The 13,276-nt window shown below is 32.9% G+C and overlaps 1 protein-coding gene across 5 annotated transcripts in view; it reads left to right on the top strand.

Moving 5' to 3' along the window:
- The window catches only part of LOC145284875 (acetyl-coenzyme A transporter 1-like), a 91,978-nt gene that overhangs the window by 67,536 nt on the left and 11,166 nt on the right, over positions 1-13,276 (top strand). For all 5 annotated transcript variants that reach the window (XM_080133897.1, XM_080133900.1, XM_080133901.1 and 2 more), the window contains exons 7-8: positions 501-609; positions 8,735-8,838. In XM_080133897.1, the coding sequence (XP_079990023.1) occupies positions 501-609; positions 8,735-8,838 (213 nt within the window). The remainder of the gene's footprint in view (positions 1-500; positions 610-8,734; positions 8,839-13,276) is intronic.

The following is a 13,276-nucleotide window of genomic DNA, read 5'->3' as shown; positions in this document are numbered from 1 at the left end:
TAATAGCAATTTATTTAAATAACAGTAATGATGTAACAAAACATACATATTTTTTTTACAATAAAATAAAAAACATTTTTAAAAATAAGACGTCAAAAAAATAGACGGTTTTCAAATTAAATCGGGTAAACCTCTGCAATTATTTTGAAAATTGCTTCTAGTTTAATTTTTGTTTCCATATAAACTGCAGTTACCCCACCCCCTGGATTTTAACAACTCTTCAACCTTAACAAATACGATAAAACTGTATAATTCAATGAATTTTATTTTCACTTGTACTTATTTTTGTATTCTATTATTTTTTGTATTTTTATTGGAATTTTGACTGATTTCAACATGACATGGAAGTATGTAATCATGTTTTCATCTAAAAATGCATTTTTGAAATGGAATTATACTGCACAAGCACCTGGAATTTTTCTGATTTTCCTTTAAAATCATACTTTTCAAGCATTTGTGTTACCTCTTAATGCATACGATCATTATATTTCTATTTGTAGGTAACAGTTTACTGTATGTTTGTGCCGATGATGGCCTTCAATGCCAAAATCAGTGATCCAGCCATTGGAGGATCGTATATGACTCTTCTCAACACCTTAAGCAACTTAGGTAAATTACCGTTTCTTTTTTATTGGTTTCTTTTAACTTTTTGTGTGGATTAGTTATCTCCCTTGTCAGAGAAATCAAGGGCGTAGCCAGGAAGGACCAAGGGAGGTAGGGGGGTTCAAACTTTCGGAGCAAAAATTGTATAAAATATAAGGTTTCTTTTGTTTCATTTTAGTAAAGTTTCATTTCTTTTGTTTTTGTTTTTTTTATAATTAGGGCAATCTAAAAATTGCAATTAATGCGCATTGAATGTTCTTACAACATGGAATTTAAATATTTTGATTTTATGAAATTTTTTATGTAATTACTATGTCAGATTATTCAACCTGATTAGTATATGCAATTTTTGGATTGCACAATTATAGCTTTTCATGTTACATCGTTTTTTAAGCTTCAGTACCTTTTGTCATATTTTGGTTGTTATTCAATACTTATAGATGTACACCGCAAACCAAAACATAAACAAAAATATATGAAAAGTATTTTTCGTTTTCATACAAGAAAAATTAAGAGTAAATATTTTCAATGAAACGACTCCAACCCTTCAAAATTCCCTTATAGGTAGGTAAACTTTGAGGCATTATTGTGAAATGGCAGGCAAAATCGATTTGCAAGTAGTTGCAAATGTAAGTTTTCACTTTATCTTTTTATATTGATAACTTGTGCATCATTGTTGTATGGGGAAAATGTATTTCCATATTTAATTTTAGACATTATATGTCTTGTTTTACTGCCTTTATAGTTTGTGTTAGGCAAGCTATTAATAAAGTAGATTTTTTGCCTGTCGAGAAAAAAGCAAAAGTTATAGCCCATTGATTTACAATGAGTGCTTTATGTGAAATTGATGGTTGAATATGTCAAGTGTTAAGACATTATGTTGAACAAAGATGGCGGTGAAGAATCAGTGCAGTTTCGATCTTGAGTGTTAAGTAATTCCCAGTAACAAAGACGGCGATGAAGAATCAAATGCAGATTCGTGACGGAGATGACGGCAAACTGGTTGAATCTAAAATTCAACAATTTTTATAGTAACTTTGGAAGCTTTTCATTGGTTGGTTATTATAACTTGTGGTTATAAAAACGATCGTCGAAATCATTGGTGTCATACCCCCCATTAGGAGTCCAAAACATTTAACAGAATATGATTAAAATTATGCTCATTTTTACATGAAATACTGATCTCTATTAATCTCAAAACTATGCACCGAATTTGTTGCACCTTATCATTGCAAAGGTCCATACAATTTCAGCCATATCAGTATAGTAGTTTCTAAGAAAAAAATAGAATGGACAGACACAAAGAAAAATATAATATAGATGAAATATATTAGTTCACCAAAGTACATAGCCAACATAAAACATTAAATTTTAGCAACACACAACATGCTCAGAGAATTAAACTTTTTCTACCCACACATTGTTAATCTTGATAATATGGATTATCAAATATTCTAATTTTTTAATACAGGGTGGAATGATAAAATTTGGATGAAAACCGGTTTTCATTTTTGTTGCAGACCATCTACTAGTTGGTCAGTTCTGTACAAATCGCAAGAGCAATAGTAGCCTTCTATCATGTCTGAAAGTGACAAGTTCAACGAGCGGGATAGGAGATGCGCCGCTGTACAACTCATGCTCTTTACTGATCCAAGTTATGACAATAGAACCATTACTAGCACCCTCAAAATGCAAATCCGGATGGTTCAGTGATTGTAGGCACAGCTGAACACATTGAAAAGTCTACGATTATGGTCTTTGGTATGGTTTTAAATGAGGGCTACATCATGCCACCTTACATCTTTGAAGTCGGCTTGGGTGTAGCAACAGGACTTGGCGCTAGCCCACAAGTCCAAAGAGATCCAGGCTTGGCTTCAGAAGGAGTGTTATGACTTTGTACCCTTCTCTCACTGTCCCTGTCCTCCTTCCTTAATCTGAACCTGCTGGACTACTTAGTTTGGTCATATGTCGAGAATATAACCAACATGACCTCCCACAACACCAAAGCCAGTGTAATCTCCATCCACTGAGTATTTGCCAAGCTCTCGCTAGCGCTTGTGGAAAAGGCATGCTCCCAGTTCTGGACCCAAAAAATGATGATTGAGGCTGAAGGCGGCTACATTTAATAGATGTCAGCTCTACTCCATAATCAAGTTACCTGAATTGATTTTTGCAATAAAAGTTTTAAAATAAAGCTGTAGTGTTGTTTGCTTTAGGGTGATGATAACCCTGTATTAATTTCTTGTTTGGTAAAAATCACACCCAATCTAATCCAAAAAATGGAGAAAGGGACCAAGTTTAAATTCAGAGCACCCTAGTTATATACTGGTCTGTAAAAGGAATGGGTTTAGCCTTACACCATATTTGACAAGCCTGAAACATCCCCCAAAAGTGCTGCTCTGCACTTTTAAAACAAGTTATAAAAATAAAAACATTTAATGTTGAACAAGTTAAGTCATACATGTGAAATAATGACTCCAACAACATTTCAAAATATAAACAAATCTAGCAAAATGTTAAAATGGAAATAATTCAGCTTGTATTCAGCTCCAAGGGAGATAAACCCCAACCCATATCTTTTTTTTTTTTTTTTTTTTTTTTTTTTACAAAATTTAAAAATAATTAAAAAAAAAAACAAAAAAACAAACACCAAAGAAACATTTTTGGTTCTTGTCCAGAATTTCCTCTATATTAAAAAACAAAAATAAAGAAAAATCTGATTTACAAACTCATGACAAAACAAAAAATATACTCCAAAAATCACATAAATTGATCAAGTGGTTTTATTTTTGATTAAGACAACCACATTTTATGAGTATTCGAGGAGTGACTGTTTTACTTGCCATTTTGAAAAAAATCTAAAAGTGAAAGGGAGATAGCAGTAATTCATAATTACTAGATTTATATCGTAATGCTTATGCATTCTCATTAATTGTTTAAATTGACTTTTCTGTATAAAAATAAAACTACTTGATCAATTTATGTGATTTTTGAAATATGACAGTTCTATCCTGTATAAGATACAGATTTTTCTTTCGAGTAGCAATACCACAATTTTTTTCTTTAGATCGAATTTACTCAAATCAAACATTATTGAAAAGAGCATAATAAACAAAGAAATAATATCTTTAGTTTTTTAAAAATTGGCCCATTAGAACTGGAGTTATGACCATTCAAAGTATCAAAAAATGTGTGGTTCACTGGACATTTTGCCTAAAGTCAGTCCTATTCAAATGCATATAAGCTTGTGATTGAAAATAGTAGGAAATTTGCACAATTTACAGACTAACCCATCTTTAAAAAGCTGTAAATTCAGATCTTTTTAAGATATTATGATGAAATTTTGAATATATCATAATACTATGATAACTCAGTTGGCGTTATTTACGACTATGTCACTTGATAACTTATGGACAATTAGCATACTAATTAGCATATTCAAGTTTCATTTTAACAGCTTTAAGTAGAAATCTCATAAAAACAGCTAAGAAAAATGGTAAGTAAGGCTTTATTATCATAGCAAGTATTATTCTGATGGACATTATCATTTGTCATTATAACATCATGAAAAATCCAAGATGGTGATCAGGAAATCCAAAATGGCGACCAGGAAATCCAAAATAACCACCATGACATGATTCAAAGAAATTAACAAAATATGGCTTGTAGCATATCAAATTAAAGGAAATTTTGTACAGGTCAGAATTATGTTTTCAAGTATATTAACCTAATTAGCATAATTAAGTTTCATTTTAATCGTTTTAAGTAGAAAAAAACAATTAAAAAATGGGAGTTAAGGTTTTATCATGCGAAATCTTATTCTGATGGAAATTATCATTTGTCATCATTACACTGTGAAAAATCCAAGATGGCAACCAGGAAATCCAAGATGACCACCACAACATGATTCAAAGAAATTATTAACAAAATATGGCTTGTAGCATATCAAATGAAAGGAAATTTTGTACAGATTACAATTATGTTTTTAAGTATATTAAACTACTTAGGATAATTAAATTTCATTTTAATGGCTTCAAGTGACGGCGACAATTATTGGGTGAGTTTCTACCATTATTTTTTATAATTTTTTATTTTTAAGTCATGATCGAGACTTCAAGAGACATCTCAGACATTTTTTCTTGTTCTCATGTAACGCTCGACACTACTTGTTTTTTGAACAGAATAAACGTTTACAACACCAAAAATTTATCGAGGTAGGTAGAGGAGTTACTTGTCTTTGGTAGCATTTATTTGTTATATATCTGTTTTTTGACCACTTTTTCATACCTCTGTGGATTGTAAAACAAACCCAATAAAAGTTATTCTTTTACTTACCTGGATAAGTGATTTGTGTATTTTAACTTATTTAAAAGCATGCCTATTGTCGGTCATTCTTTTTCGAAGAATTTATTTTTTAAAAATATTCTTTTCCTTTGCATAATTAAAACTTATGTTTTCTAAATAATAACAAAAATAAAATGAATACTTTATGTTCGTAAGTTGGTTGACGAACACTTGTTTACAGATTTTTTGTGCGCATCTAAGCACACAACAAATTTTCATGTTTATATGCGTTCTACTTCTATCGATTCGTGCATAAGTTTTTATCCAATTCTTTTCAAATTTAAGGACAAAATAAATTAATATATTCGCTATTAAATAGCGTTTGAACACAGTTTCTATCTTTAATTATCTTTGTACTATAAAGCATCAACTTTGAGGTATTCTAACTTTTGACTGTATAGATGTACATGTTGTGTTCAAATGCCATAGCAAAGTACACTTCTTTTCCCTGATTAGCTAAAACAACTAGAAACGTTGACAAGTACAACTTCTGCTTTGAGTATTTATGTGAACACCTCTCGACCGCATATTTGCAAAAAGTCATCTACCGGCAGCGGGCATGCTATGCTGTCATATTTTGTCATTAATAGTCGGATTTAAATAGCGATTTCTTCGAAAATACAAATCACAACAAAAATATTAAACTTTTTAAGTAAATTTTATTGTGAATCTAGTTCTACAAATTTTATTTTGATGGAGGTAGGAGAAATGTACTTATTACTGATTTAAAGACTATGAGTGTCAAATTAAGTAGCAGTGTGTGCCTTGTTCAGCACTGAACGTTATGCTGTCTAGTATTGCTATTTATAGGTGGAATGATAAATTTGTCACCTTAAAGAAACCAACACTACAGCTTTATTTTAAAACTTTTATTGAAAAATCAATTCAGGTAACTTGATTATGTAGTAGAACTGACATCTATTCAATGTAGCCATCTTCATCCTCAATCACCACCTGAATATGGGTCCTGAACTGGGAGCATGCCTTTTCCACAAGCGCTAGCAGGAGCTTGGTGAATACTCAGCGAATGGGTCTCATTGGACTTGGGCCAACGCCGAATCCTGCTGTAACACCCAGGGTCTGCAAGTGACCACATAATTGCACCAGGGGATCACACCACACTCTTCAGCACGTCCAGGTACACTATGGTACTTTCAAGCCGACTTCAAAGATATGAAATGGCATGATGTAGTCCTCACTTGAAACCACACCAAAGACCATAACTGTGGCCAGAAACTTCGTTGAGCTCTGTCCTCAAGCATCGAACCATCTGGATTTGCATTTTGAGGGTGCTGGCAATGGTCCTGTTGTCACAACTTGGATCGGGAAAGAGTATGAATTACAGCGGCACATATTTGATGTTGCTCATTGTACATTGTGTCACTTTCAGACATGATAGAAGTTGCCTACTGCTCTTGGGATTTGTACACAACTCGCCATCTAGTAGATGGTCTGCAACAAAGAAAACCAGTTTTCATCAAACGAAATGGAATCATGTTGTCTTTTCTAGGGCAACAATTTTATCATTTTACCGTGTATTTTTATTTTTAATTAGGGAATTCTCGACAAGAATCACATTTTTAATCATTTCAGCAGTTCTATTAAAAATGTATGACTAAAAATTAGGCACAATCAATGTACGACTAATTGTTGCTGCTGCTGATTAAAGCAACTTCGACACAGGCAATCGACTGGGTCTGTCAGCGCAAAATATTGTAAAACAATCTTGTAATAAACAATAAAACGAATTTACTCAGAAGTTTTGAAGTTATTTTTAGCAAATATCTTTTTAAGTCCATACCTAAAAAGATATTTATTAAAGAAAACTCCCAATTTTTATTAAATATTCTCTCTTACACTAGTGATCTAAGTCCGTTAGTACAAAAAATGTTATTAAAATAAAAAATAAAACAACTTATAGTCACATTGTTTTTGGCAAATCCTTAAAGACTGAAACTTTTTTTTAATCCAGTGTTCCACTTTTTAAAAAAATTATTTTAATCTTTGTAAAATAAAAACTAAGCAAGGTTATTTCTTTTATTATTTAAAAAAATAAAAAAATAAGCCAAGATTATTTATTTATTATTTAAATAGAAAACAAAACAAATTTAACCACAGTCAGGACTTTTTTTTTTTTGCAAATAAAATTTTACATGTGATCTTTTTCTTGAAAATTTGAATTTTGTAACACAATAACAATGTAACACTAGAAAATCTTTGTAAAAAGTAGAAATCCTTTACAATTGAGGCAATGTTTCCAATCCTGTGTGTCTCTTTGTGGAACTAGTTTTTCCACATTTAAAACATTGTCTAACTGCCCTCATGGGGAGGCACGTCAATAAGTATTATTTTTAAAATTATTTTCTGTTATTTTTCTTTTCTTTTCTTTAATAATATTGCATAAAGTTCCATTTTATTATAATGCAACTCTGGTTCATTTCTCCAAAATAAAAAAAGCAAAAAATAGTCATTTTAAGTTTTCTCAAACATTTTTTAAAAATTATTATCGACTACATTTTTTTTTTTTTTTTTAATCTTTCCATTTTGACACGGGATTGTTGTAGAGGAGAATTGAGCCTTTTCTGTTGACTAATGCTGGGTGTTGTTGAAGTTTCTGATGCATTTCATTCATTTGTTGACAGTACTTATCAACTGTAATAGTCCTGCATTCCAAAAACTATATTGGATGAGACTGGTTAAAGACCACCAAACAGTCAGTATGACCTTCTTTTGGGTCGATTCTGGCTTCGGAAAGTGTCGTGGAGCTTCGTCGGCATTTAACCATTGAGCTGAGCAACACCAGTTGTCATAAAGAACCCACTTTTTGATTGCAAGTTACAATCCAGTCGAGAAACAGTCATTCTTGTTGCATAAAAGAAAGGAAGATGATACTTCATAATTGTATTTCTTTTGGTTGTCGTTCAATTCGTGAAGCAACCATTTATCAAGTGTTTTTGTCTTTCCAATCTCCCTCAAGTGGTTGGAAACCATATATGTTATGTCTAATTTAGAAGCAAGTTCTTGAATAATTGTGCATGGATTGGCTTCGGCTAAGGTTTTTAATTGATCATTGTTAATATCCGATGCTCCAGCACTATGCTTATCTTCAAGACTCTCAATGCCGCCACAAAATTTCTTAAACCACCATTGAGCTGTGCATTCAGTAGTGGTTCCTGATATTGTGAGCTGGTGCAGCAGCTTTTCAGCCTAGCTTAAATTGAAATAAGAAAATTGTGCACATTTGCTTTTTTCCATTTTGTATCCAACATTCTGAAAAGAAGACATAATTGTTTTAAAACGATTGTAATTTAAATGATTTTAAAATAATATATAAAGTGAAGGTATTATAACAAAAAAATTATTTGAAAATACATCATTTGAATTCAAAATTCCGCAAGAACTTTCTTCTCAACCTAATATATAAAATCCTTGTTTTACAAGTTTTATAGAATTATAGATTCATGGTATACTGTAGACATTACAGAGCTAATTTTAAAATCTTGATAGTTTAAATTGAGTTGTCTTATTAAGCATAGTGAATCAAAACACAATGTCTTGATTCCTCATAAAATTTGATTTTATCAGTTAAAACAAACATAAACTACTTGATAAATTTATATGATGTTTGGCATATGACATTTTCGTTCTGTGACTGGTATGCACACCATAAAGATTTTACTGTATTTTAGTTTTTTAATTAAGTTGATTTCTGAACAAGAACCCATTTATTTATAGCTAAATTAGTATGGTGTACATTGTTTTACAGCGTCTTTTTTTTGTCTTTCAGGAGGAAATTGGCCAGCAACCGTGTCACTTTGGATTGTTGATAGTCTCACATTTAAGGGTTGTACAACTGGTATCAGTTCTTGTGCTAATAGTGCAGAAGTACAGGTAATTGACAATTTTTTTTCTGCTCGACTAATTTGCGTTTAAAGGATCCTGTTTCTAATTGTGGATGTGCATGTCGCCATAGTATGAAACATGCAGCACCTCTGTAGTCTGTATTCCTCAGAAACAACTTAATACATTAAGTTTTTGTCTCTAGGAATGATTCTGTTTGCAGATTAAGATTATTCTGGCATCCACTAAGTGTGACCGTTGCCAAAATTTACACTAGCTGATTTGATCGTCATTAACATAGGGTCCGTAATGTGTAATAGTATAACATCTCTTGATAATGAGCAATAGAATGAATTGATCGGATATTTCTGAGAATGGGTCAAGTAACTTAGAAATTTTGTTCCAAATTAAAAAGTATAGAGTTTGTAGTTTGTAGGCCATAAGCTCTCGACGACAATATATGCATTGTAGACTGGCATCTGACAAAGTTTCTTGCTTTTAATAACAAGAAATTTTCTCAATCACCAATAGCCATAACTAATAACACCCTACCTGAGAGGCCATCTTTTAAACTTCTCGGCTTAACATTTACAGGCAACATGAATTCAAATAAATACAGTGAGCACATTGCCAAGACTGCTGCAAAGAAGGTGGGTTCTCTCTATCGTGCTAGGAAATTACTGAGAAATTACCTGACAGTATCCCGTATCTTTACAAAGCTGTTATTCACCCATAGATAGTGTCTTGTTGCCACATCTGGGCTGGTGCATCTACCACTAGTCTTCGACAGGTTCCTAAAAAGAGTCTAGAATCTAATAAGTCCTGCACTATCAACCAAGCTCCAATCTCTGTCCCATGACCGCAATGTTGCATCCCTGTGCCTGTTTTACAAATACTTGATTGAAATGTACTCGTATCATTCGTATCATTTTTGTCCCTTCGACGTACGGCAGAAGACGGTCAAAGGGAAGTAACTCTCCAGTTACTAAGAATTACACTCGTATTTTGGACCCGTGTTATCTCCCTTACATCAATTTATTTTTGCGGATCACTGTTCTTCAGATGCTACACTTCAATTTCTTGTTCTCTCTCAGTGGAAGAGAAATCTTTCACGACTGAGACAATTTTTATTTTTGTTCCTTTTCTCCACGTTAAAAAACGACCCTGGTGTCTAACTCTGTCCCGTGGGGAAGTATTGTAAATAAGAACACTGTGCAGATAATTGTACGCTAGACGGCATGACAAAATAAACATTAATATATCTATTTTTACTCTATTATATAAAATGAACTTTGTCTTTCATTCCATATGGACTTGAAAACGGCTGAGCGGATTGTTATGAAATTTCACATGAAGGTACTTTATGTATCAGACAGTGTTCTTAGATAGGGTTTGCATTGGAATGTCTTTGATAAGTATCGATAATCGAAATAATCTGATAAAAGAAATAACAGGCGATTTTGACCAAAGTTAACACCTTACACAGCCTAACATCACAAGTGCATTAGAGAAGTTTTATTATCACACAAGCCAAAAGACCCGACATATAAAATCAACATTAGGTTCTTTGATATGACAGATGCATTCGAAATAAACGTTTCTGTTTAAAGCACAATTTCAAAGTAATACTTAACTTTGAAATTTTAAACTTAATTTCAAGCCATTATCACCATACAACTAGTAAGGCCAGGCATATAAAATCAACGGCAGGTTCTTTGATATGACAAGGGTGCGTTCAAAATGAATGTCTCTGTCTAGGGCACAATTGAAGCATGATACTTGACTTTTGCATTTTAAACTTTAATTCAAGCCATTACATATAAAATACTTCTATAAAATCAACAGTAGGTTCTCTAGACTACAATGTATTGTGGACGAAGTCACTGTGGGGAGGTATGTGAAGCTTCCTCCCAGTGCATCACGATGGATCCCCAACTGGAACAGGCAATCGATTTAATTGGAAAATGGGTGATTTCGCCGATTTCGATGACACGAGAGTGTGAAACATTTTTTGATCATCATTCAATTTCTGACAACGTTGGGTCTCCCTGCTAGTGTATATACAGGGTGCGGAGAAAGTCACTGATCTTGTAAAAACGTTAATTTTACAACTAATAAATGAAATCAAATAAAAATCATCACAGAATATCATAGTAACCCATTTAACATTTCAACGAAATTATTTTTCAATATGGCCGCCCTTAGTTGCAATTATTCATTCAAGTCTTCCTCTGAAGCTCTTTACTGTGGCACAGGGTTTCTTGGGGAATTTTGGCCCATTCTAGTTTAAGGGACTTCTTCAGAGCTTCCATATTATCATGGGCTGTAGCACAGTTCTCCTTCTCTTAGATGAACCACACACAAAAGTTCAGAGGGTTTATGTCTAGTGATAAAGGAGGCCACACTTCCTTCCTCCAAAAAGCAGGAAAGTGACTCTCACACCAATCCTGCATTTTGTTTCCAGTGTGAGAGGGTGCACCGTCCTATTGAAATGTGAAGGGCCTATCCTTGAAATGCTTCTTCATTTCAACATTTGCAGGAGTTAAAATATCCTCGATGTACGAGTTTGCATTAATTTTTGCATCTTCAACAAAAATGAAAGGTGATCTCCAACTCTCAGAGATGGCAGCCCAAACCATTACCAAGCCAGATTTTAGCAACAGAAAACAGACTTCACCAAATAGGAAATGCTATCCGCACTCTTTGCCAAAATTCTGTCATTTTGCAAGTTGAATTTGGCCTCAACAGTAAACATTTTCTCGTCAGAAAAGATGATTTCACCATCGTCTGTGCCATTTTTCATTTGATTCAAGAGAATCTTGACTTTTTCCAACCTTTTTTGTTTCTGCAATGTCATCAGTTGTTGTCTGCTCGTCGTTTTCAAGAAGGAAAACTTGAGATTTTTTTTAACAATGGTTCTAATGCTTTTTTCATTAATTTCCAAGCTACTACCCATTTCCCTCGTGCTTCTCTTGGGGTTACTCCTCATTCACTCCCTAATGATCTTAATTTTGGATGATGTACAAACAGTTTGGGATCGTCCACATCTGAGTCGATCATCTGTTGTCCCAAGTTCTTTGCAGCGCTTTACCACATTCTGAACTGTTAATTTTGGGGTTTATAAGAGCTTGACAATCTGGGTTTGTCTTTCCCGCACAATATAGTTGGATAATAGCCTCACGTTGACTCCTTTCTACAAAACATAAATAAATTTAGGAAAATTTGGAGCAGAAACATAAAAATATATGTATCTGCAAAGAGAATGAACCAAAAATAAACACATTTAGAAAATAAATAATATCTTAATTTAAATTTTGAAAATTCGATCAGGAACTTTCTCTGCACCCTGTGTGTGTGTGTGTGTGTGTGTGTGTGTGTGTGTATATATATATATATATATATATATATATATATATATATGTGTGTGTGTTTTTTATTATTTGAACTGTTTTCATCTTGGATGTTATGTTCATGTTTGGCTGATGTAACCTCTAATTTTCTTTAAGTCAGGAATCTTTATGGAATAATCCAAATAAATTATGAATTCTCATCGCCAAAATTCAGAAACACATTTCTTTTTACTCTTATTCACACCAAACAGATCTTGATAAGTGGTGATTCCCTTGTCAAAAAAAAAAAAAATGACTGCACGAATCTTAAGATGTGCATCTGTCTCAATCCATGTCATAAGCAAGAAAAAGAGAAACTAAGCTTTTTTTTTTTTATGTAATGTTTTTAGTGATGAGTAATTAATAAGGCAAATAGTCTTTATACATATGTGTGATTGTTTATACGTGCTGGTCTTTTACATGCTTTTTGCTTCAACTTGCTGTCACCATTTTGTCTCGTGGCTGTCGATAATCCTGTCTATTTAAGACAAAACGTTTCATGCAAGAAAGACACAAGTAGGCGTTTTCTGAGTTTTCTTCCAAGTCCATTTGCTGAAAATGAACTCGGGAGAAAGGAGACTAAATCACTAAATAAGTATTTCCTTTCTAACTTAACGAAATGAGTGGTATGCACAGACAGACATCGAACATTTGCTTAAATTACAAGTTTCCTACATTATTGTCTGTGGCTCATTTGCATGGCTTCCATTGGGAGACTGATCTGAAAATCTTAGTTTCTTTAACTTGGAAATGTGACATTCATCACCATCATCATTCAACTCCAGTCTTGTCTACGGCTTGTCTCTCTCCCTCAACTTTAGTAGGAAAAATTCTGTTTGTGTCTTATCTCATGAACTCAAAGTGACCCTTGCTAAAATTCACACTAGCTAACTTAATTGCTAGTGACGTAGGATCCCTCTGATATAACATTTATTCTTTACAGCATCTTTCTGGTGTACATGATAAAGAAATGTAAAAATTTGATTAGGTTGAATATTACAAAATTCTCACATTTGATTAGGTTAAATATTACGAAATTCTCACATTTGATTAGGTTGAATATTACGAAATTCTCACATTTGATTAGGTTGAATATTACG

Source organism: Euprymna scolopes, chromosome 9, assembly GCF_053919585.1.
Source record: "Euprymna scolopes isolate OS-2025 chromosome 9, ASM5391958v1, whole genome shotgun sequence".
NCBI lineage: Eukaryota > Metazoa > Mollusca > Cephalopoda > Sepiida > Sepiolidae > Euprymna > Euprymna scolopes.
Note: the sequence above shows the minus strand (reverse complement) of the source record. Positions and strands in the feature narration are given on the sequence as shown.